The 26,509-nt window shown below is 48.3% G+C and overlaps 1 protein-coding gene across 6 annotated transcripts in view; it reads right to left on the bottom strand.

The window, feature by feature from the left end:
• CCM2 (CCM2 scaffold protein) overlaps positions 1–25,298 on the bottom strand; it is a 50,230-nt gene extending 24,932 nt beyond the window's left edge. For 2 of the 6 annotated variants that reach the window (XM_046670170.1, XM_046670167.1), the window contains exons 1-2: positions 11,367–11,508; positions 4,912–5,085 (exon numbers count right to left, since the gene is read on the bottom strand). In XM_046670170.1, coding sequence (XP_046526126.1) covers positions 4,912–5,085; positions 11,367–11,465 — 273 coding nt within the window. In that variant the 5' untranslated portion in view covers positions 11,466–11,508. Of the gene's footprint in view, positions 1–4,911; positions 5,086–11,366; positions 11,509–25,168 lie in introns of those variants that run through there. The other 4 variants (XM_046670165.1, XM_046670164.1, XM_046670169.1 and 1 more) reach the window with 4 other exon arrangements.
• Between the last annotated feature and the right edge of the window lie 1,211 nt (positions 25,299–26,509).

Genomic DNA, 26,509 nt, shown 5'->3' with positions numbered 1-26,509 from the left:
AACCACACGGTCAAGTCACAGAACATTCCATCACAGCCAGGACACCAGCTACATGCTCAAGTCACAGAACATTCCAGCACCACAGGGACCCTCCCATTCCTCTTATAGGCCCACCTACTTCCTACCCACCTGGTGTCCTCTTTAATCACTAGCAAGCCCTAATCAAGTCTCCATTTCAACAATTTCGTCATTTCAAGAATGTTATACAAAGGGAATCAAACAGTATGTAACATTCTGGGAGTGGCTTTTTGTACTCAGCGTCTCTCTCTGGAGAGTCCCGCAGGTCACTGAATGTATCAGTAACTCATTCCTTCTCACGCCTGAATAGGGTTCCACGCTATGACGGAGCTCATTTGTTTAACCATTCACTCAGTGAAGGACATCTGGGCTGTTTCCAGTTTGTGGCTATTATGACTAAAACTGCTTTGAATAGTCACGTACAGGTTTTCGTGTCGACATAAATTTTCATTTCCATGGATAAATACTCTAAGTGCAATTGCCAGGTCGTACGGGACCTGCATGTTTAGTTTTGTAAGGAACAGCCAAACTGTTTTCCAGAGTGGCTGCAGCATTTTCCATTCCCACCAGCCATGCATGAGTGATCCACCACACCCTTGCCAGCATTCGGTATTCTCACTAATTTTTTTACTTAGTCATTCTGACAGGTGTGTATGATGTCTCACGGTGGTTTTAATCTGAATTTCCCTAATGGCTAGTGTGCTGAACATCTTTTCATGGGCTTATGTGCCATCTGTAGATCTTCTTCAGTGAAATGTCTTTTCAAGTCTTTTTCTCAAGTTTAACTGGATTATTTTGGTTTCTTTACTTCTTAGTTTTGAAAGTTCTTTATTCTAGATAAAAGGCCTCTGGCAGATCTGCAGTTTGCAAATTTCTTCTTGCAGTCTGCAGCATGTCTTTTCATCCTCTTAACAGGGTCTTCCGCAGGATCAAAGACTTACATTTTATGAAGTCCAGTTTGATTTTTCTTTCTTTTTTTTTTTGGTGTCAAGTCTAAGAACTCTGCCTGGCCCTAGGTCCTGAACATTTTCCCTTACTTTTTTCCTGAAAGTTTTACAGTTTTACACTTTACCTTTAAGGCTGTGATTCATTTTGAGTTACTTTTTGTATAAGGTGTGAGGTTTAGGATGAAGTTCGTTTTTTTCTCTATGGGTAGCCAATGGTCACAGCACCGTCTGCTGAGAAGACCGTCCTTCCTCCCACGAATTGCTTTTACACCTTTGTCAAAAATCAGCTGGGCATATTTGTGTGGGCCTATTTCCAGGTTCATGATTCTGTTCCACTGATCGCCGTGTCAGTCTCTGCCAATATCTCACTGTCTTCACGGCTGGTAGCCATAAAACACATCTTGAAATCAGGTGACTGACTCATCTCATTTAATCTTCTTTTTCAAAATTGTTTCAGCTATTCTGCTTCTTTTGCCTTTTCATATAAATTTTAGAGTAATCTTGTCTATCTACAAAAAAATCTTCCTGGGATTTTTGACAGGAATTGTGGCGAGCCTGTGTATCAATCTAGGGAGAACTGACACCTTAACTAGGTTGACTCCTGTAATCCATGAACATGGCATGTCTCTCCACTCACTTACTCAGATCTTTGATTTCTTTCATCAGTGCTGTGTAGTTTTCAGCATACAAATCCCACCCATGTTTTGTCAGATTTACACTTAAGTGTCTATATTCACGTCTGTAACTTATTTTTGTCTTGCACTGTCTTTCTCTGGTTTTGACATCAGGGTAACATTACCCTCACAAAATGAGTTACAAAGTGTTCCTTCCCCTTCTATTTTTCTGGAAGAGACTGTGTAGAACTGGTTAATTCTTTAAATATTTGATAGAATTCTCCAGAAACCATCTGGGCCTGGAGACTTTCATACGGGAGTTTTCAAATTAGATACTGGATTTCCTTAATGGCTATAGGGCTGGTCAAATTATCTATTTCATATTGGTGACCTGTGGTAGTTTGTGCCTTTCGAGGAAATGGACTATTTGTCGGTCCTCTGAGTGCACAGAGGTGCTTGCGAATACTCTCACTATCCCTGACTCTTCGAGGGCTCTCAGCACTTGAAGAATGCCGCACCACTTCCTTCTGGGCCCGGGGTTCCTGATGAGAAACCTGCTGTCATTCTGTTTGCCTTATGGGTGGAACATTCTTTCTCATTGCTTTCAAGACTTTTTCTGTCTTACTAGGTGTAGTCTCACTAGGTGTCTTCATGTGGGCTGCTTTGGGCTTGTCCTGTTTGTGGCTCAGCTTCTTGAATCTCTAAGTTGTTCTCTTGCCAAATCAGAGAAGTTTCTGCCATGAATCCTCTAACAGTTTTTCAGCCCCTTCCTCCAGAATTCCAATGTCAAAAATAATAGAGAGTTTGCTCTCGTCCCACTAGAGCAGGTGGGAAGAGAGCGCACCCCCTGCTGCCAAGTGGAGATGGAGGATCCACTTCCCCACTGGCCTCTGCTGCCACCTGAGTGGGGGGCATGGTGGCCACTACAGCTCCCCACGTGGCCCCTACTGACATGAGGGAGCGTGTGTATCATCGTTGCTGTCTGAGGGCATAAGTCCAGGTTTCCCATGTGGCCCCCACTGACAACCCAGCTCCATCCAGGGATCATTGGGGTCAAAGTCCCTGCTCCCCACTTGGCCTTCTGAGGTGGGCGCTGGCCTCCACTTGGCTTTTGCTGGCCGGGGCGGAGGTGGGGCCACAGGTTTTTCTGTCGTGTTTGGTTGGAGCTGAGCAGGTATTTTAAACACATTCTGTCCTGCTAGGCTGTCCCTCTCCTGTCCCTTTGTCCAGAGGGAGCAGCTTCATGGGGTTTTGTCTGCACCTGTTGGCATTGCTGGGCTGTGGCTTCTTCAGCTCCAAGCCTGGGACACATGAGGAAAAGAGAACTCAGGGAACTCAGCGCCAGGTCACTCCTTGGGTCCCAAAGTCCTAGCTGGTCCGCCTTCTCTCTACCTTTCAGTCTTCTTATGTTGCTGCCTATGTAACATCCAGGATTTTCAGTTGTTCTTATTACAAGGAATAGGGCAAGTGCGTCCACTCCACCTTCCCGGAAGCGGAAGTCCCCAACCTTTCATGTTCGTGGTTTAATATGGACCCGCATTCCCTCCACTTGCTTTGTTTTCTTATGCACTGTTCTAATTCTTCCCCATTCTTCAGCAGCCTCTACCTAAACATATAAAACCATCTGTGGGCCCTCTCCCAGAGCTGCTCAGGACTGTTCCTCATATTCTCGTTCTCGACCTTGGCTTTGGAATTCCCTCCGCTCCTCTTGTGCTGGAGCCCTGGTTCTCGATCCATGTCTTCCCCTTCCCTGGCATGTCCTTGGGCTCTGACGCAGCACATCCTCCAGTCACCTCCTCAGGATGGGCTCTGCAGGCTCACGTTTTAGAGACCTGACTTCTGGTTATTATGACACGATCCTTTCAGTCTAAGAGTCACGTCCGGTGGTGAATTCTGCGCAATGTTCTTGCATCACTGTGTTAACAACCTCCTCCCGCTCTTTTCTCCATTCTTCCTTCTCGTGAGTCGGATGCTGAAACCCCTGGATTGATCTGTAATTTCCTTTTCTTCTCTTCTCATCTTTTGTTTACTAATTTTCTACCTCTGTCTTTTGATTATTCTTTCTGGGTGATTTTCTTGATTTTATCTTTCAACCCCTCTAATGAATGTTTTAGATACACAATTAAGATACTTTTAATTCCAAAAGCTCGTCTCTTTTCTTTATTTAAAAGTTGATCCTGCTATTTCATAGTTAACAATATTTCCTCTTATCTTTCTGAGAATATTATATTTTCCCCCTATTTTCAGCATCACTGCTGTTTCATTCATGTTTATCTCTTGGACTCTATCTTTGGGTTAAACATTTTCCTCAAAAGTGCACTTCCCCTTGGCTGCCCATGACAGAAGCCGTGTGCACAGGTGGAGTCGCCAACCGTCGGTTTTTCCCAGGCTGGCTGGTGGTAGCCCCAGGGTCGGTATCCAGGCAGCACTTCTGCAGGCTGCCCAGCTCCCCCAGAGAAGCACCCCTCCACAGATCCTCTCGTGGGGGAGGCCTTTTTGCTGGCATTCTGAAAGCCTGGCATGGAAAGCGGGTTGGAGTTTCTCACCTTTCTGTACAGAGGCTTTGATTTAATTTCCTTGTCTTCACTCCGGGTCTCACCCCCAACCTCCTCCATGGCAGGTGTCACCACACCCACAGTCTCCCTAATTTCATGTCTTTACCAGGGAGTCCTCCCACCTCCCCTCTCATCTGACTGCCAGGCGAGAGTGGAAACCCCTCCCAAGCACACAAGCTGCCCCACGCCCCTGCAGCCCCTAGGGTTCAGCTGGACAGCACTGTGTCCTCTGAAGGGACTCAGGTCCAGCTCTGTCGGCTCTGCTAACTCCGCTGTCCCACCTGCACAGGTTCTCTCTCCACGTTTACGGGCCTCACTCATCACTGCTGTCTCCTTTCTCATTCTCTCTGACCTTGTGGCTTTATACCTTTTCATTCATTTATTCTCACTGTAGCGTGTTTGGGGGAGGGACTAAAACTACACTGGTGCACGTCATCCTTATCCACAAGGGTTTGGGCACAGGCTTTGACAGGATTTGGGAGACCCACATCCTGGGCTGTGACAATGACACATGGAATAGCTTTAAAAAGCCTTGAGCAAGGAACCAAAACACACGGTCCGCCTTCGAGAGAAAGGAGGTAGCTTGCTACTGTAGAAAGAACCAGAAATGGGGCCAGAAGACAGGAATTTGGGGTTTGGGTCCCCAGTTATCAGACACAATACCACAGGCACGACAGCGGGTGTGCGTGGGGACGAGTCTCTTGAGCCGCAGCATTTGGTGGATCAGAGGGGCCTTTGCTGGCGATGGGCAGGCACGTCCTGAGGCTGTGGACTTACCTTCACCTCCTTCTCGATATAGTCGCTCAGCAGTCTGTCGGGCTCGACGCGCTCAGGCAGGGACAGCACCACAGTGTGCAGAGGGCGCCTCTCTGTCACCTTCTCATGGGCTTTCTTATCTCTACTCTTTTCACCTTTTAGGAATACTCGTTTAAATGGCGACACAATTCCAGGCTGCAGGCAGAAACGGCAATGATTGGAGTTCATTATTTACAAAGGCTTTGCGTCGTACCTACGGCTAACAAGCAGAAGTAGGCAAAACCACTACTACGGTCCCCATGCAAACAGGGGCTGGCCAGGCCCGTGTGGGGAGAAAAGCACCAAGGATGCACAGGCCAGAGGCCCAGGTTCTACAGACCAGCAGGCACTGGCCAGGATGGGGCTGGGTCTAGTGCTGCCTCGGCACCGAAGGGCCTGTCCCTCACCTGTTCGTGGACACTGAGAAGGTCAAGACCAAATAAATTCTCAAGGCGAGTAACCGCAGCAGGTGAGAAGAGGGGAGAAATGGGGAGAATCCCCCCAAAGACACATACATAGCGTCGTGCGACCCTCCCAGCTCCGCTGGGTCACTTCACTCCAAGACCTCTGAGAAGGCGGGGGAGGTGGGCCCAGGGTTGCGGCACCAACAGCCTACGGCCACCAGTGCCACCTCTTTCTCTCTTCTTTAGGAATGCAGCCCGTGCTCTCTGCACTCCCTGCCCTCCGCCAGGACCTTGGTGGCTCGGGGCACGGATCAGCACCTGGGTGACCTCACACCCTACTCAGGGTCTAGAGGGTCCTGAAGGCTAATCCCTTAGTCAAAGCAAATCTGCAGAGTGAGACAAGGGGCAGGAGAAGAGGGTCGGCCTCGCCTGTGAGCCAGGAAAAGGCCTGGTTCTCATTCTCCGTAACAGGGCAGGAGCACCCTCCAAGGGCAGAGACATTCCGAAAGTCATGCCACGGCCACTGGGCAGCCGCACCCAGACACACGCGTCACTGCTCCCAGTCACCCAAAGGAATGTAAAACCAGAGAAAACAAGACACCAACACGCAGCCTCAGAAGGGAAACATCACCACACACAGCACACAAAATCCAAAGCTGGGGGTCCACACTAGACCAAGGTCACTTTCCCACCTTCTCTGTGATCTACAGCTCCCTGCCTGGCCACGGACCCAGCACCCGCAGCAGCCAGGACCCACAGCAGGCCTAGCCCCAACCAACACGTACAGAAACTCGTAAAATATCTAAGTCACCAAACATTTATTAAAAGCTCTCCTTTCTGTTTCTCCTCTGCATGGGGGAAATTCAGTCATACACAAATCCCACACAAAACAGCATCACAGAACCTACGACCCTGTGAGGCACTTCATCAGCCCGTCAATCTCGCAGACGGCAAGGTGCAGTGACTCCCCCACTCACCAGGGGCAGGTGAGGCTTTGGGGTCTCCCAGCAGACCCTGCAGGGCCCACCCCACAGCCACCAGCACGCTCAGCTCTGCAACATCAGGTCAACCAACAAGCAAACAAAGGCAAACCCTCCACCAACTGAACCCCAACATTCTCCTGCCCACACTACCTCCTTCTAGCCAGAGGTTCATTTCCTCCTCTGCTCCTTGGCTCACACTCCTTACCTCAAAATACTTGGCCCTTGGATATCTGGTTTTTATTCCACTGATCCACTAAAACTGATACTGGAGTACTCTCTTCCTTACTCTGGAGTAGCCCTCTCTTTGCCCTGAAGTACTCTCTCCTCAACCTGGAGCACCCCCATCCTTATCCTGGAGCACCTCCCTCCCTGCCCTGGAGCACCGCGTTCCTTACCCTGGAGCACCCCCTTGTTCCCACCCCACCCCACCCCCAACACAGCCCCTCAGCATTCGGGCCGGGGTGGAGGAACACCGACATGAGACCTGCAGCGTGCTAACGATTAAAGCTGGAAGTTATGCACATGGAGCTTCATTTACTTCTCTCTCTGCCTTTGTTTATACTTGAAATTGTCCATAACATTAAGTTTCATTTTACGCATGAGTATATAGTTCCTGCCTATGGCGGCTTACATTTAAGCTGAGACAAGATAAAAGCATGGAAAGCTAAGCAAGACAAGACAAGCAACATCATCATAAAATGACAGTATCATCTCCACAGTCTCACAGACGAGCTGCAGAACGGACAGAAAGGGCTCTGGGAGGAGCCTGCGCTGCCTGACCCCAGCTCTGAGACAGACCACCTGGGTCTGCTCAGGCTTCCTTTTCCTCAATCCCACAGGAGCTTTCAGACCCAGGACGATTTAGGAGAGTGGTAGAGGGTGGGGGCACTTCAGGCGACAGCACCAGGTGGTCTCCGTGTGGAGTTCACATACGGACTGATGAGAAAGGGTCACCCATGATTAGTCAGACAAGCACCAATGGTAAACTTTAAGTTGAAAATGATCCTGGAAACATCACATTGCATCACAAGGCAAACATCACATTTCACCAGGCCTACCACAGGCAGGCCACACTGGACTGTGACTGCCTCTCTGGCTGGCCCTCCCAGGGATCAGATGGCACGCAGACAACTCTTCAGTCAGGTTCTGCTTGATCCTTCGTCTGGCTGCAGAGACAGCCTCCTAGTTCCTATGATGTGTGTGGCACTGCCCCAGGGCGGTGGAAATACCAAGGCACGTAACACAAGCCTCGAGCTTTTTAAAACTTACAATCTCCACAGGCGTACATAGTTGGAAATCGGCCAGAGGTCAACATCTGTCCCTACACCATCTACCTGGCAACCCCACAAAGCTCAACCTCCTGAATCATAACCAGCTGGAGCAGACCGTGGTTGATTCTCAATCTGAGGGCACACACAAACAGCTCAGCTCAACCCGTTTGCTGTTCCACCTCCTTACTGCTCTACACCTGGGAGCAACAGGACATCAACTTTGAGACGAGGCACTGCCAAAGCCAGCCTCTCACCAAGAAGGCCGTGCCAAATCACCAGGTCCACAGACCGCATGCAACCCATGCCGTTATCTTAACGTTGAGCTGCAGGTCACAAATTACAGTCTGCACACAGAGTGTCTGTACTGGCAAGGACCCCGGGGCCCGAGGCCTGCAACCCAGCCTAAAGAGAGACCCTCTGTGGGCAGATAAGCAGCTTCTGTCCGGCCCCCTGCAGGCCAAGGAAACCAGGACAACCCCATGCAGATGCCTCTAACCATCTGAGGGTTTTCCCTATGTTGAACCCAACTCCCTCTTCCTCTGCCTTCACCGCTTGGCACCCAGCGCCTCTCAGAGGAGCAAGAAAAGCTGGTTACTGAACATGTGTTTGGTGCCTTTGCAGCCAGCCATCAGGAAGGTGCTGAGGGTGAATGATACCTAATTCCTACCCTCAAGGAGGTCAGACAAGCAGAGGAAATAAGGCCAAAGCAGAAGAACACAAAAACCACCAGCCAGATGCTTCAAAGGTGCGCTTTGTGCCAAAGTGGCCTGTTTATAAAGGTGCTACTCTGACGACACACACAGCCCATGACGAATAGTGGTGCCAACCCTCCAGCTGCTCACAGGCTGGCAGAGATGAGGGGACCCACCGAAGTGCTTCACAGGGGAGGCACCCCTCCAACCTGGGCCCCACACATGACCACCTGGCTGAGCACGAACTCAGGGTGACCGATTGGGAGCAGGTACAGGTTCGCAGCCTCGCCCTTAGCCTTGAATACACCAGGCACCACATGCTTTTCAAAAAAATGTCCCAAATAACTTTAGCTGGTGGAGGAGGCTTCCTAGAAAGTGGAATGTAGAAACCATTACATAAAGAAATGCATCAGGGCTGGCCCTGTAGCCGAGTGATCAAGTTCGTGAGCTCTGCTTCAGCGGCCCACGGTTTCATTGGTTCAGATCCTGGGCGTGGACCTAGCACCACTCATCAAGCCATGCTGAGGCAGCATCCCATATAGCACAACCAGAAGGACCCACAACTAGGATATACAACTATGGACTGGGGGGCTTTGGGGAGAAGAAGGAAAAAAAAGGAAGCTTGGCAACAGATGTTACCTCAGGTGCCAATCTCAAAAAAAATTAAAAAATAAAGAAATGCATCGTGGTAAACCAGCTTTCCTCTGCCATCTCACCCCCTTTCAGCACAGAATGGGTGGTAGCTGCTCGACCTGAGGACAGCAGGCATGTTGCACTGATGCACGCCCTGCTCCCACTTTACAGAGCTGGAAAATACACACACTGGGAGATGGGGGCAGCAGGCATGGTGGGGGCCTCTCAGCTTTCCCAGAAACACAATGAACAAGAAGGCACTCAGGGTTTTGGAACTGACGTTGCTTTTGAACATGAAAATGTAAAGGGAAGTTCTGGGTGAAAAAATAAACTGAGAAATAATTAAGAATATTTTGACACATAGAATCAGGATTACAGTAGACGATCGTGGATCCTTCAATTCACTGGAATATTCTCCAAATCAGTACAGAGTTTGAACAGTGGTTTTAGCCCGTGCACTCGCTCACTCTTCATTCAACAAGTATTTTTATTGAGTGCTCATGTTCATCATCACCAAAATGACCTTATAATCTTCGACCCCCAAAAGAGAAAAAGACCAACTTAGCCTCCAGAAGGAGCACAAAACTAAATGCCATTTCTCTTCACGAATGGAGCCCCAGCACTGGGGTGCAACTGGGGTCCATCTGTGCCTAAGTCGCTTGTGAGGAAACAGGGGCCCTGAGGGTTAAAGGAACCAGCCAAGGGTCCAAGGCAGGGAGCCAGGGAGGAAAGGCAAGGCTTCTGAGGCACCACCCAGCATCGTGCACACTTCTCACGTGGAACACATGCTGTTCTTATAACTGTGCGGAAGTTTCTGGACTGGTTTGGAAACGATCCTTAGATCTTTACAATATTCTTGCAATATTTTCCATCTTATGCTTGAAACAACTTTTGAAGTTGGAAACCTAAAACATAGCTCTTAGACAAACACGCATATGCTAACTCTGGCCCACTCAGCACTTTCCTGGAAGAAGGCCCGGATGCCAACAGCTGGCCCTGAGTTTTGTTAGACTAAAGCTCAATTTATCAGCTCACTTGGGGTAACCAGGCTCTGAGTTAGTACATCTCCTAAACAAATTCTCAGAGGCTAACTTCTCTTCAGAGCATCTGTTTATTAACCTACAATGAGAAATGCATTTCACGTGTGGGACAGTGGCCTCTACTAGGGGACCAAAGTTAATAATAAGGTGACACATACCAACTGGCTCCATGTGCACAACACTAAGGGTAGCATTTTCTGGAGAAAGTGCATGACAGTCTAGGAGGGAAGGAAATGCACTAGGGACCCAAGGCGCCTCGGGGACAGTGTTCAGGCATTCTCTCATACGTATCTTATTTAATCCTGTAATAACACAAAGCTGCCCCTGAACAAGGGTGCAGGCCTTTTCGAGCACAAGGCATGGTGGTCCTTGAGTTCAGCATTCAGCAAATGTCTAATGAGTGCTTAGTATGCCTGGCGCTGGGGCTATAATGAGACGGAAACCCGTCCCTGCCCCAGGAGCCCCAGTCTAATAGGAGGGAGGGGTCAAGCGTGCGGCGGTGATCAGGGCTACCTGCGGGTGCGGACCACGACTGGAGGAGACTGATCAAGGAAGTGTGGGCTGGGCAGACCCCTCCAAGAGGCCTGTTTCAGGGGAAACCTAAAAATACAATTCTGTCCAGCTGGGCAGGTCAGTGGCTACTCCCTACAGAGTCACACCTGCCCCGGGTGCACAAGACACTGTGACAAATCCTCTCCTAAACTCCGTGACAAAGAGCACCTTTTGTTTTCACCCACATTGCAACACTGTCTATCTTAATTTCAACTAACTTACAGCATTTACCACAACACAAGTCAACAGATTAGCTATCTTTATTTAAAAAGTCAAGTACTTAGGTGCCTACCAACAGAAGAAGAAGCTTTCTTAGTTGCTACAGAGGCCTGAAGATGAGCACGACACAGCGCGTGCCCTCAGACCTTCTGCAGACAGTGAGTTCCCCATCTCAGGAGTCGGCATGAACTGGACTTCCTGCACTGCTGCCGATTTGCTCTGGTGACAAACACACAGCGTCCCTGGTTCTCCCATGGGCGTCACGGACCAATTCCAGGCTCTAGTTGACTGGATGTGAGCATGCTCTTTTCCTTGACCTTTTCCCTAAATCACTTCCAGCTCAGATCTTGGGTCCTAAATGACTAAAAATCCACATGAAGATTGCTCTTCCCCAGCAGCCGTGACACTGTGGCCTCTTATTCTTGGCTTAGGATGGATGAACCCAACGACCTACAAACAGCTCATCTTGCTCACCAACCACCCACAGCTACCAGTTCTCAGACCCAGAAGCTGGCAGGAACTCTCTACCCCACCTTCCCATAACAGGGGTCACAGCATCAGGTCATCCTAGCTCACATACGCACCCCTGAGGGACCCAAAGGATCACTCTTGATGGCTCTTTCCCTGCTGGACTTGCACCTACCTCGTTCTCCATGGAACACCCCGCTGGAAAGTCAGTTTGAGGAGGAATTTCTTTGGAGAAATTCTGGTTCCTCCCGCTCTGCCGACAGTTACTGTGCATTCTCCTGTGTTCACTTCTGATCTTGTTGAAAAATATGGTCAGATGTTAGCCCTCCCTCTAAAAAAACATGTGAATGAACAGGAAGACCAGAAACCACAGCTTCCTTCTGCAAACCCCACTGACGCTGTTTACAGTTTTTTAAAAAGTTTAAGAGGCAGGGAGCACCCTGAAACTGCTGGCAAAAACCAAACAGGCTTTGTACACAAAAACACGCAAAGTAAACCAGCGCATCTTCCTTAGTAAACCAGCGCATCTTCCTTAGTAAACCAGCGCATCTTCCTTAGTCAACTAGTGTGTCTCCCTATCAAACCAGCCCATCTTCCTTACTACCTCCAGCACACAGAGCTCACGGGCGGCCTCCCCACATTTCTAGCCACTGCTGTGTAGTCAGTTGAGGGACATTATTTTGGAAGTCCAACTATTCTGCAAACCCAAATGCCAAAGCTAAAAAGAACAAAAAAAGTAAACCAAGAACACTGCCGGGGCTCCCCCTCCCAGCCACAAGTCACCCTGCTCAGTGAGAGGGGAGACCGCTAACCAGGCTGCTCTCAGCGCTGGCTCCAAGGGCACGGCAGTCTGAGGGTCTTGGGCAGAGCATCCCTTCATCTAAGACCCTCAGCCCACAAGCGCCTCTACCTGCCTCCAGGACTCCTGAGTTTGAGCTACAACTTTGAAACTAGAGTGTGTTTCTGAGCAAGCTCACTTTAACTTCTTCAGGGTCAAATCTCCTAATCTAGAAAAGGAGAAGTTAAGTTTGTCGATGGTGAAGACCTGTATACTCTCTGAATGTTCCAGAATGTCTCGCAAATAGGAGAAGCTTCAAGAGGCCAGCCTGGGAGGCAAGACCTATGGGGTGGGGTAAGCAGGAAACCCCGCATGTTCCTGTGTTGACTTGAACACTGGTTGTGGTTTTGCATTTGGGCTGTGCTTGCTGTTTTCATTAGCCATGTAACTGGGAGAGACACTGCAGAGACAATGGGAGGACTTGGAGGCAAGTGTGACACTGCACAGCAAGGCTTGCCAAATGCACAGCTAAGAGCAGGACACAGAAGACGCTTCATCCGTGCTTGGATTTTATATAACTTCCTCTCAGTGTGGCCGAATGTGAGCATGTACCTCTACAGAAGGACGTCCAGGTGGCAGTGAGGCCAAGTCCCCACTTTCCTCAGGGCTCCTGTGACCAGCCCCACGGATGCAGGGAACTCTGGAACCAGTCTGGCCTGGAGCTTAAGACTCCCCTGACACCTATGTGCTTCCAACCTTCTGACCGGAGAACTTCTCCTGCGGCTGGGCAGGAAGCGCTGCCTGAACCGGCACCAAAGGAACCAGAGCATGAGATGGAGGGAATGAGATGAAGGGGAGGAGCACCCATGAGAGAATGGGATGAAGGGGAGGAGCACCCATGAGAGAACGGGATGAAGGGAAGAAGCACCCATGAGGTCATGAAATGAAGGGGGAAACACCCATGAGGGAACAGGATGAAAAGAAATGGGATGAAGAGGAAGAGCAGCCACGAGGGAATGGGATGAAGAAAAGGAGCAGCCACATTAAGAAAAGTAGTGATGTTTTGCCCCCAATTCTGATGACGAGTTCTCTCCAAACTACATTCCCAGCTCCAGGGAGCTCCAGAACTGCTCCCTGGAAGACGGAAAGAACACCTCCAGTTAAGGGTAAAACCCAGCTACTTCCACAAGCAGGCGGCCCAGAGAAAGCAAGATCCTCTAGCTCACCCACACTGTGGGCTCGCCTACCAGGTCGGACCCAGGTCACGGACGGTAAAGCCTGCCTCCCTCACTCCTGAGGTGCACAGTCCACAGAAGGCTGCAGCTGTCCGCATTACTGATCGTGAGTTGCCCATAGCCCAATGCACTAGACACGACAACCAAAGGGTGGCCGTCCGACAGAGCCCCTGGCCACAGAGCATACCGCACAGAGGCTCACACACAGAGCTGCGGGCTCGCCATCTGGGCTCTTCCCTGCATCAAATCTTCACGTGACCCATGCAAGCGCCCCCAGGGGAAGCACTGCCACTGGCAAGGCGAGTGAGCAACTCCACTAGCACCTGACCCCACAGAGACGGGCAACCAGGAAGGACTGGCATGGCCAACAGGAGGTGTGCACACAGACCCTGAGCAGCTGCTGAGAGCAAGGGGCGGGCAGCGCACATGCAACACTGCTTCCACAGCGGACAGCACCTGAGCGCTGATCCTGCTAAGGGTACATGGGAGTTCCTCGTGTTATTCTTGCAGTTTTTCTGTAAGTTTGAAATTACTTCAAAGAAAAAAGAACCAGACATCAAAATAACATACATTTTACAAGAACACACACTAACAAAAGAACCCCCATTAAATAGGTTAGGATGGCTGTCAATGAAAGAAGGGCAAGAAAGAGCAGTGGGGATGGAAGATCAAAGAAAGTGAGCAGATAAATGAATAAATAAAAGAATCAGAGAGCCCCAGGGAGGCCTGGCAGGAACCAATCATACGTACAATCCTCTTAGCCCTCTATGTCTGAGATCCAAAAATGGAAGACAGGGAGGTTAGAAACGACATTCCACTGCTGAAGGTGGACACTCAAGGAGACAAGGCAGGCAGAGGGCCTTTTGAAAAAGGTTCCAAGGACCTTTTCTGTAAAGGTCAAACCATGCCCTCTCACTACAACAGAGGTGGCACTGGGGAGCCAACCCCAAGTCTGTGATGATGTGGAGGATCCAGACACACGGGAAGAGCTCCGGAAATGAGGACTTCCCACATAGGTACTTGGTACTCTGGGAAATTCCTGGATGTGGAATGTCGTCTTTCCTGCATATACCAGGAGATGAAATACCGCTAACAGGACGTGCTGCGACAGGTTTTTCTGCCTCTGGTAATTTCGACAAAATGACAGCTCTGGGAGTAACCTTACGAGAGCACTTTATATAAACACAGGTCGGTGACCCCAGAAGTGGGGTCCACAGATGTTTCTTTATAACAAGTATTAAAACACAACAGAATCTTGGGGAGGGACATCCATAATCAGATTATGCTGACTCCTCAACCTCCTTCCAACTAAATAACTCCATTCTTAATGTTACCTCGAAGGCGTGCTCCATCTCCTGCTTGCCTCTACATGTGCCAGACATAGCTATGGAAACCTATGCTGGTCAGCAGAGGAGCAGCCCAGCAGGGGCAGGCAGTGTGGGCTCTGCTTCTCCAGCAATAAAAGGACCACATGACGCAGGGGCGGGGGGGGTGGAGCATTTGGAGAATCTGCTCACTTTGCACAGTGCACATCCTGACCCGTTGCCCCCAGCCCCTTCTAACGCAGCACTCAGATCTCTCAACCTCACGGCAGTAAGACCCCCCACCCCACTAGATGGTGAGGGAGATTCAGGAAGGCAGTAACAGCTCCCCAGAAAGCACTGTACCCAGTGGGCACCAAGTGTTTGAAATAAATGATACCAAGGGACTCAGACCGTGTACGCCAACACAGAAAAGTATACACACACAGGAAAGCAATCTGAAGAATTCTAATAATAGTTGTTTCTAGCGGGTTAGATTTTTCTCATTATTTTTCTTTGAATAAATTTTGCTGTATTTTCTGAGATATAAATGTACTTTTTAGTAAAAAGAGAAAAGAATTTAAGTTCATTTTGGAAAATAAAATCCCAAAACTATTAGCGAACACCATTTGCATCTATGAGCTTGGCAAATATTCAACAGTTTGGTTGGGCTAAGTGGGCTAGGATATTTGAAAACGCGCTCTCATCATAAATTGCGGTTTGGGATAAAAACTGGTACAACTATATAAAACAATTTGTCAATATCTACTAGAATTACAAAAGTACATAAGCTTTCCTGGCAACTGCGCTTTCAGTACTTAATCCTATAGCTATATTTGCACACCTGTGAAAGGTCAGTGAAAAGCTCATCACTGCGTTTTTCTGTCAGAGCAAAACGACAAGCTAACAGTCCACAGACAGGCTACTGCTTAAATGAATCACATGACCACAGGAGAAAACGCCACTCAGCCCTAAAGAGGAATAAAGAAACTATCCATGCAGAAATGAGAGCTCTCCAAAAAATACTGTCCATAAAAAATACCCCAAAAGAGGTTCCTATTCCCATAATAGACTGTATCAGAATAACCCTCTCACAGATCAAGATCATGAACTCTTGGACCTAAAAGTAACAATACCCTAGCAGCAATGAGCACATTTACCGACCAGATCTTGGTTTCTAAATACCATTTCCACTGAGAGAAACCAGGGCTCCCTGGACAATGTCTGGTACAGGGCTGGGCCAGGAAGCATCAGAGGAGCCTGGAACATCTTGCAGGAGATGGAAGCAAGAGCTCAAAGAACGGGGACTTGTCAAAAGACACCAGGTACACAACAGTGTGAATGTGCTTAACATGACCGAACTGCACACTTTAAAATGATTAGGATGGTAAACTGTATGTTATGGGATTTTCAGCACAATTAAAAATGAAAAGACACCAGAGCCGTTCGTGGCTCCTACTGGCTGAGTTTTGGACAATTTGAGCTTCAAAAGAAATGAAGATAGTAAAGGATTACAGTCTCCTGAGTGAAATAAGATTAAATAAGAACTTTAAAATGGAGAAACCTGGCAAGTGACCACAGGCAGCATCACCAGGAATGGGGTAAACAGACATCAATCAGCAACTGTGGGTGGGGTTCCTGAAGTGACGGTAACATTGGATTGATGTTACTTTCCTGATTGCAAGGTCTTAGTGAGGTGAGGCTGGAGGGCCCATGTACTGAGGAATAACATACCAAAGGTGCAATTTATTCTTAAACAGTTCAGAAACATTAACAATCGGAACCTGGGTAGAGGTATATGGCTGCTCTGTGTACTATTTCTGCAACTTTTATGTAAATTTAAAATTATTTCAATAGAAAAAGGTGAAAAATCAGTTGTTTAAAGCAAAAAGAGGGCCATCTAGTGGCACAGTGGTCAAGTTCACACGCCCCGCTTCAGTGGCCCAGGGTTCAGATTCTAGGCATGGACCTACACACTGCTCAACAAGCCATGCTGTAGCAGCATCTCACATACAAAACAGAGGAAGACTGGCACAGATGTTAGCTCAGGGACAATCTCCCTCACACAAAAAGAGGAAGATGGGCAACAGATGTTGGCTCAGGGTCAATCTTCCTCACCAAAAAAGTAAACAAAAAAAAAATAAAGCAAAAATAATATAGTATTACATGTATAGAAATAAACTGTATGTCAAAATTCTGCAAACGACAGGAAGAAGTAGAAATGGAATGCTACTGCTGAGATCTTACATTAGACCAGAAATGGCACAACGTTAATTGACAGCAGTCTGTGACAAGTCGAGGAGGCGTGTTGTAACTGCTAGAGGAGATCCGGCTAAGAGCACTTAGCAAGAGAACGGAATACTAAAAATACTCAGCCTGAAAGAAGACAGAAAAGGAGGAACACAGGAAGAAAGCACAAAGAGAAGAAATAGAAAACAAGAGCCCCATGGCAGACAGACAGAGTCATGTCAACAGTCACGTTAAGCGTGAATGGCAGGATCAAAAGACAAAGTTGTCAGACCAGATAAAAAAGGAAGACATAAAAGCGTATAAACCATATGCTGTTTATAAAGGGTACAGTTTAAATGCAAAGCCATAGACATACCGAAAGTCTACGCCATGCAAGCACGCAGCACAAGAAAGCTGGTGTGGTTACACTAATATCAGACAAAGTTTGATATTCTTCCTTCAAGACAAGGAATATTACCAGAAATAAAGATGGTCATTTCACAATGAAAAAGAACCATTTCAACAAGACAAAATGATCCCAAATGTGTATGTACTTAAGAACAGAGCTTCAAAAATACATAAAACCAGGGGGCTGGTGCAGTGGAGCAGCAGTTAAGTTCACACACTCCAATTCAGCGGCCCGGGGTTCCCCGGTTCAGATCCCGGGGGCAGACCTAAACACCACTTATCAAGCCATGCTACAGTAGGTGTCCCACATATAAAGTGGAGGAAGACGGGCATGGATGTTAGCTCAGGGCCAATCTTCCTAGCAAAAAGAGGAGGACTGGTGGCAGATGTTAGCTCACAGTTAATCCTCCTCAAAAGAAAAAAAAAAAAAAAAAAAAAATATATATATATATATATATATATATATATATATATGGAACCAAAACTAACAAAACTACAAGGAGAAACAAACAAATCCAAAACAAGAACTGGAGATTTTAACACCCCCTCTCTCAATAACTGATAGAATTAGCAGACAAAAGTTCAGTAGGGAACAGCTTGGTGGTGTCTTATAAAGTTTAATGTACAATTACCGTACAACTTGACAATTCCATCATTAGGTATTTACCCAAGAGAAATGACATATGTTCATGCAATGACTTGCTCACAACTGTTCATAGAAGCTTTTCATAATAATTCAGAAACTAGAAAGAATCCAAATGTCCAACAAGAGGTGAATGAAAAAACAAACTGTGGTACATACACACAGTAGAATACTACTCACGAGTAACTGATACAGGCAACACTGGATACATGGATGAGTCTCAAAAACCTTATGTGAGTAAAGGGAACTTTACACAAAAGAATATATGCTGTATAAATCCATTTGTATGGAGTTCTAGAGCAGATAAAGCCAATCTAGACAGAACTGATCTACAGTGGGAAAAAAATCAGAACAGTGGTTGCCTCGGAAAGGGACATCCTAAGAGGCACAAGGGAAATTTCTGAGTGATGGCAGTGTTCTATTTCTTGGCAGGGGCTTGGGTTACATAGGGGTATGCATTTGTCAAAATTTAGCAAATGTACCTTTAATGTGTATATTTCACTGCCTATCAGTTTTACAGCAAAAGAAAACAAATCTTGAAGCCTAGTTAACGATAAACATGCTGAAATGTTTAGATCAAAGTGAACTGATGCCTGCAATTTATCGTGAAATGCATCCTAAAAATAAGATGGGTTGCTGGATGGGTAAAGGGATGAATAGACGGCTAGAAATGCGATAAAACAAGTATAGCACCCATTAATGGTAGAATCTAGGTGGTAAGTGTATGGATATATGCTGTAAAGTTCTTTCAACTCCAGTGTATTAAAAAATTTTCATAATAAAACGCTAGGTGGGAAGGCTGGAAAAAGCAGACAGTCGCTGTATACACCTCTTCCAAAGAGGGGAGCTGAAGATGCACAATATTAGCAGAAAGAGGGCTTAGAACAGAGCCTGAAATGGGCCTGACATCAGATGTACAATGGACAGGTCTGCTTCAGCTACCATGTGTACCACAGACATAAAATGTAAGAGCTGTTTAGAGTGACGTGTCTACGTGGTAATACAACAATTAGACACGGTCAGACCTGGAACATTTCCTGACATGTGACATGCAGGGTAACATACCTGACATGTAGGTCTGCCCTAAGGCATTAAATTAATCACCTGTATCCCCACCATGTAAATAGCAAGAGGAAAACAGAATATTCTACATCACAGCTGACTGCGGAGTTCATGGCAACACACACAGGAAGCATATTCGATTTTTGGAAAAAACTAACACGGGATTTTAAACTATGGAATGGATAATACAGATTCAAATAATAAAAGTTTCTCTCTTTTTCTTCTCAGAGTCACAAGTAACAACATAGGGAAACGGCATCTCCTACCGCAAATGGGTTACTCCCACACCGGGTTTTCCTTAAGAACAGGGACACAACAGGGTCGGGCTCACCACTGTTCTCACACGTTCGGAATTCAACTATTCTTTCCACCTCCTAGGTTACAAGATACACACTGCAGTTCACCATCCTAAGCCTTGAACAAAAGCCCAAATTCCAACTTCCTACGGCACTTATTAAAGAGGATTATTTTCACTGCACGCCTGTGATCAAATGCCCTAATTCTTAACACAATCCAACAAAAAACTGCTACTGAACAGGTAGACTTAGAAGGAAAAACTGTAACATTTTTGGCACTGGCACAGAGCTAAGGAAGAAATTTCCTTTTTCTTTCTACTAAAGTGACAAATCCAACTCTAAACTCCCTTACAACTGCATAATCATCAAAACTGAGTGTCGTATTTCAAGAAGAGCCGCTGTTCTCGGATTGAGGAATAAGAAAGAGCAAGCTGAGCAGCAGAAAGTGTCAATGTAGAGCAATGACACAGAAGCTGTGCAAAGATGACACGAGGCTCAGTCCACTCCCCCGCTGCAGACCTAAGGCTCAAAGCCCATCACGGGCCACAGGCCACAGAGAGTGCAGTTTGTGGCCCACACAGAGTGCAGTGTGGGTCGTCCCGCTGCTCTGAATAGCTTATCCATGTCTGGGGCAACAGCTGAGACCAGGTCCTCAGAACCACTGGGCTAGGTTGAAAGCGATTCCCACCACACGGTCCGAGCACAGGGCCACTGAACTAGACTCCTGTCTGACAACCAGGATTTGCTTCAGAATAACCTGCTTTGTCTGCCTTAACAAACACCACAGACCAGGCAGCTCAAGCAAGACATTTATTCCTCACAGTTCTGGAGGCTGGAAGTCAGAGATCAAGGTGTCAGCAGGGCCGATTCCTCTTGAGGCCTCTTTCCGTGGCATGCAGACGGCTGTCTTCTCCCTGTGTCCTCACATGGTCTTCCCTCTGTGCATGTCTGTGCCCTGATTTCCTCTTCTTATAAGGACCCCAGTCAGACTGGATCAGGACCCACCCTAAGTGACTGCATTTAACCTAAATCATGTCTTTAAAGGCCATATCTCAGATCCCCTCTGAGGTGCCTGGGGTTAGGGCTTCAACATATGAATTTGGGGGGCACATGGTTCAGCCCACAACACCAGGGGAGCAGGGGTGGATGAGGAAAAACTGTACCTCAAACGAGCTGCCCATGCAGTGACGATGTTTGAAGCTGGGGCATAGGGATGTCATTACAAGATTTTCTCTATGCTTCTACTTGATGTCTTCATAACAAAAAGGTTTTCTTATTCACTCTTATCAAAGCTCACTTCCTAAAGTTCCACCCTCATCTGTCCTCTGAGCTCTGATTCAAGCCCTGTGGCCACAGAGCACATCTGACTCACCTGTCTCCCCAGCATCTGCGCCTGGCACACAGTCCGTGCCAATGAACGGTTCTTAAAGGAATAACCGAGAACCTCCAGTGGCTTCAGCTGCACGCAGGACTAAACCCAAACTCCCCCACCGCGCCCCCAGCCCTCCCAGCACTGTGAGGCCTTGGCCTCCACCCCTCCTGCTTCTGAACGTTACGTACACGGTCCTCCACGTGGAATTAGCTGACACCCACCCAGGTCTCTCCTGACATGATGGCACTGACCCTCTCTCATTCTCTAATGTTATGTGAGCAGCTTACTCTTCAAACAAAATACAGCGTCCTCAGCCCTTCTTCTCACTATACTAAGCATGTAATAGGCACTCAGATAAATAAATAGGATGATTTCATGTCCATCAGCTAAATCTACAGTACTTAACTGTGGCTGTTAACTCACAGCAGAGTGGGGATCAGGACGGGCAAGCTGGGTTATTACTGCTAACAGAAATGAAGAAACATTAAGACCAACAGTTAACTGCAGCGACCAAACCCATTGGGTACAATAGGCACTTGTCCCTTACTTCATGGGGCAAAATGCGGACGGCCCTTCCTGCTTCAAAGCAGCCCCCCAATCAGTACCACTGCTAAGAGAAACGTTTCCCTGTTCGCTACCTTCCTCTCGATGATGGTCAGAGCAGTAACAGACAAGCACTACAAGATTCTGATGCACTTTCTCAATCGACACTGTCATGGTCAGTGGGTAACAGAATCTGGGCGCGGCCTCTACAGCTCCTAATGTTGAAGATTAATAAATGCATGATACTATGTAAATAGTAACTCTCCAAATCAGAGAGGAATGAGCCTCACATTTGCTGGTCATTCTGGACTCATCTGACCTATGGTCTCCAGCAGGCACCTCCTGCCCTGGTCTTCCCGCCTCCTCACCCTGGGGTGCCACAGTGCCCCACAAGAATCACTTGACAACTATCTGAGAGGAAAGACATAACAAGGTATAGAGGCCCAGTTCACTTTGTTAACCCATGTTACAGCTGTGACAGCCACAGAATCAACTTAGTTATAAAAGCAATTTAGTAGGTGATAACCAGCAGTTATTTTAATGAAAAAAAAAAGAACGACATAAAAAAATCAGAGTGCATTGCTTGGAACAAGCACCATTTCTTTAAACTTTCTTTCCAGCTATAAACACTTACACACACACATGCACACAGTAATGGAAAAGGTGTAGCTGCCTGATGGCTGGAGTTACAAAAGTTTTAAAGGTGCAGGTCCAGCCCAAGCTGCCAGCTCCTCAAAGACACTGGCTGAAGGATGATTTGGCAGGTACATGAGCTGATAACCTAGGAGCTCTTCTCCCTTTTTATATGGAAACTCTCAAAATTTCACAGAAGTAGACAGAATAATGAATATTCACTGCCAAAGCATTCAGCTCTCTCTCCTCTTTTTTTTCTAGTTTGAGTAAAACAAATCTCAGAAATCATAGTATTCCACCTATAAACATCTCAGTATCTACGGCTATCAGACCATAACTTGACAAAACATATTATGAAGATTACACACCCAACAAAGTTAATAATTCCTAATTATCATTTAATATCCAGTCATACATTTCCAGAGTAACTTATAAACTTTGTTTTTTTCAGCTAAAGAATGCAAATAAAGTAGATCGATGTAAAAATATCTAACTTTGTTCAGGTTGAAATCATAGCCACCAGTAGTATGACCTATGACCTAACAGCAGCAGAAGCCAGGACCCAAATGGGGTTGAGGCCCAATGGTGACCTCCCATGGCCGTGGCTTCTCACAGTCTGACACGCTCACCTGAGTCAACTGTTTTTCTAAAAATGCGCACATTCCAACTCAAGTGCACACCTAAGTTTCTTATAAAAAGAAAGCACATCCTAACAGAATAGTGTCAAAATACACACAACTTGGGTCTCTTTTGTAAGAAGGCAGTCTCATTCTCCCAACTCCAAATCAGGACTTGTGGTCTGAAAGGTACTAGTCACTCTGGGGACATCCAGGCAGGAGAGTGACCCTGTGGTCATTCCTACTCCCCAAGCCCCACACCTCTAGCAGCCAGTGGACTTCTATGTCCACTCACTCATCGCCCAGAAGTACCAGGACCTACCCATCTCCCCAGTGGCTCCTCCTGCATCCCTATCACCCAGCGCCTTCCACGGGACATTACAGGGGTGTCAAATCACCCTCATCATATGTGCCAGGGTAGCCTGAGAAAGAACAGGGCTGTACCTGGGGCCACTTTATATGAGATCCACTCTGGTCTACTGGTTCTCTGGCAGCGCGCTGATTCCTACCTTGAGGAAATAGGCCACGTTAGAACAAGCCTGAATAACTGCTTGACAAACACCAAGACAAATGTCTGAAGACCAGAAAAAGCTCACCAATCCACATTTTTAAAGGTCTAAATCGGCATTTTTTGACAGCGCTAACCTGGAAAGAGAATTTAAATGTCTAAACTGTACTTTTATAAAACTATTGTCATTACTTCTGCTATTTTAGCTTGAATTTGTATATAAGTTTGAAAATAGGTATCTCTAAAATAGGTAATGAGAACAACTTAAGTACCAAATTTCACGAGTTGGAAGTGACCTGACATTGACTAGGGAGCAGAGCAGGAAGGTCTGCCAGCTCGCAATTGGCCGAGAGCAACCGGTACACTGTGCTAAGTTATGGCCTGGATAAGAAGCCATGCCCCAGAGCTCTCTGTCTGGCCTGCCTGTGGGAAAATGAGCTGGGGCAGGGACAGCATATAGAGACAACACAAAACTCCAGGCTCAGGCAATGAGGTAACAACTGATTAGAGGTAGCAACTGTCTCCTCTAATAGAGACAATGAAATTCATCATTAACCTTTTCTACGCCTAAATCTTTCCACTGCCCCCAACTCCAAAATTCTTCAGTTTTACTGGTTTTTTCACTTCTACTCCAAAACCTCAGAAATGTCTTACTGCTTCTCTCTGTCTCTCTCAATATTACTGAATGTTTTAACGTTTCTACCAAAGCTGGCAGAATGCTCTAGAAGAAATTCAGTCAATCCCATCCTTCTCCATCAGACAGGTTAGCACCCACTTGAAAGGAATGACTCTTCCTACCAGGCACCATTTGGCCTGACTGTGGAAGATGCTGTGTGGCTAGGACCGGTGCCTTGCTGGGAGTGAGCTAGCAATTCTCTTGAATGCTGGCAGCCAAGAGCACTGGGGACAGGTCATCTCCTCTAAGGGCCCTGGCCCACCTGTCTGTCTGCGACAGGGAAGGATGGAATTGACTGAAGATCTTCTGGAGGCTTCTACCAGCTTTAGTAGAAACATCAAACTCAGCTTTCCCCCCTTATGGTGGGCAGCATCCCTCTGCAGTCCAATGCTTGCAGGCTGAATCACCTTCTTAGGCTGTTTCCAGACTTAAACTATCTTTGTAGGTAACTGCAACAGATATAGCACTTAAATTAGACATGCATGTTCATAATGTAACAAAACAACGAGCAAAGAAAGTGAGAGAGGCAGCACCACACAATCCCCAGAAGACCACCCAGCTATATGTGATTTCAAACATGACCTTTTTTAAATGGGGCACCTTGTGAAACAAGGTGATGAGTAATCGTCATTGGAGGACATAGCTGGCTCTGAAGAGCGGAGGGTGGTAAAATCATAGGATTTATCAAGGTCTGTTTTAAACTTGTGCTTAAAAGTGCACACACACACTTATTAAAACGAAAACGACAGGTAAGACATAAAGACTGTATCTGAAACACATGCATTTCATGGAAACCCATTTTCCATTTTAATGGTAGCTTATCCCAAGTGGTTATTTCAGTCTCCTTACAATGCTGAGTTTATCAACTACTCTAACCTTTAATTAAAGCCACATTCTTAAAACTACATAAACTAAGGAGCGTTGTCTTGAACTACGTCCGAAATCCAAGTGCCAAATGTAACGTCATTAAAATCACTCAGCTGCTACTAGGTAGGGCAAAACTCAACCCGTGAACTGGCTGTACAGCGAAGCACAGCTTTTGCTTTTACTTGACATCAAAAAATTTAAGCCAACTAAGCGGCAACTGTTTCCACATTAAGCTTACACCCCATTGTCTCTAAGATACCAACCGTGCAAAACTTTCCGGGCCCTAACCGGGGCCAGCTCCTCTGCAGCCCCTGGTCACTGACCCGAAGGAAAGGCCATGTGGCGAGCCTGGGTCTGGGGAGAGTCACTGACCGGAAGGGGCGGAAAGGCGTGGCTCCTTCCTCCCCCGCCCGCCGGGCCGGCGGGACCACCTAAGCCCATTGTCCAGGGGCTCGCCTCCTATCCCATCCGCAGAGACCGACTCCCGCGGCCCTGTCCCGGGCCTTACCGTGCGCCGTCCGCCCAGGGACCTCAGCCCGCCCGCCACGGTCACCTCCAACCGTGTGCGCCCCCGGACCTCCCCACGCCGGGCCTCCCCGTCCCAGGCCTCTCCACGCCGGGCCTCCTCAAATCAGACCTCCCTTCCCTGGACCTCTCCAAGCCGGACCTCCCTGCGCCCCACAGCAGCAGACGGAAAGGAGGTCCCGAGGGATCCTCCCCTGTCCCCCCCGAGCCCTGGCCCCTCCGCCCGCCTCGCCCTGGGGTCCAGCCCGCCTCCCGCCGGTGAGGACGCGCCCACGCACGCTCACCTTCTTGCCCTTCTTGCCTTCCTCTTCCATGTCGCTGCGAGCCGCCCCCGCGGCCCGGCCCGCCCCGCCCCGGGAGCCCCACGTCGCCCGCAGCCGCTACATGCTCGCCGGGCCCCGCGGCCGCCGCCGCTGCCGCTGCTCCAGCGCCGCCCGCCCGGCCGCAATCTCCACCCGCGGCCGCCAGGGGCCGTCGGTGCCCCGCGCCCCGCACCCCGCACTTCCGGGCCGAGGGCGCGGCCACGCCTCCGCCACGCCCCGCGCGCACGCCCCGCCCCCTCCCAGCCCGCACGCCCCGCCCCCAACCCTTCAGGGCGGCCGGGAACGCCCCCTTTCTGCCCCTCCCCTTCACGGCGGCAGAGCCGCTTCTATCCCGCCCCACGGTCTATAGAGGGAGCGAGAGTGCGTCTGCCCCGCCCCCAGCACGCCCCCTGCCCCTCAGGGCCGCGAGAGCGGCTACAGCTTTTCAATTCTGCCGCCATCCTTAGGGCAGCCACTTCCCAGCCTACCTCGCGCTCAGGAGGCCAAGCTCAGGCCGATGGGAAACGGAGGGCGTGGCCGGCAGGAGGAGGAGGGTGGGGCTGGTGGGAAGGGGAGGGGCGGGGCCGGTGGGGGCGGGGCTAGAGGCAAGCGGAGGGAAGAACCGGTGGAAAGGGGTGGGGCCTGTGGGGAGGTGAAGGCGGGGCCTGCAGGAGGGGTGGTGCCGGTGGCAAGGGGAGGGCGGGGCGTGCAGGGGCCGCTCCTTTCTTTTTCTCATTTTGCTTCTTCGTTCCCACCGCTGCAGTGTCAACTTTAAAATAAAATAGCCAGTTATTTTACTAGCAAAATAAGTTTATTTGGGACACGCAAACTATAGGGAACCACAAGCAAGTCCAGAGAACAAAAAGGGAATTGGGAGGGGCTGTTCTAAATGAAAGTTCACTGGAGGAGAGTAAGAGTGTAGGGTGGTGATGGCTAGTCATTGGCCTAGCTGGGGCATTTTCCATAGGCTATGCTAGTCACCAGGGAAAAAGAAAACCTTCCTCCTGCTGGGGTAGTAAAGTAGTAGCCAACTTCCTGTTGGAGTTGCAAGGTATGTCCCTCCCTGTTTGGGGCAATTGACAAATAGTGGTAGGGAATGAGAGCTCCCTCTACAGGCCTTCCTGACTACAATTTTAGTTGAGGTTTCCTTTATTAATTTCCACATTTTCCCTTTTGATCAAGATCTTTCTCTGAAAGCATTGCTGGTCCAGAGTCAGGTTTTCTGACTTCACTAACCTTTATCCCTCAGTACCAGGAAAGAACTTCCCTGGGTATCCTGTCCCACCTTAGAGGGAAAGTGCACAGATGGTAAACCTCTTGATG

The sequence above is a fragment of the Equus quagga genome, chromosome 8 (genome assembly GCF_021613505.1).
Source record: "Equus quagga isolate Etosha38 chromosome 8, UCLA_HA_Equagga_1.0, whole genome shotgun sequence".
Lineage (NCBI taxonomy): Eukaryota > Metazoa > Chordata > Mammalia > Perissodactyla > Equidae > Equus > Equus quagga.
Note: the sequence above shows the minus strand (reverse complement) of the source record. Positions and strands in the feature narration are given on the sequence as shown.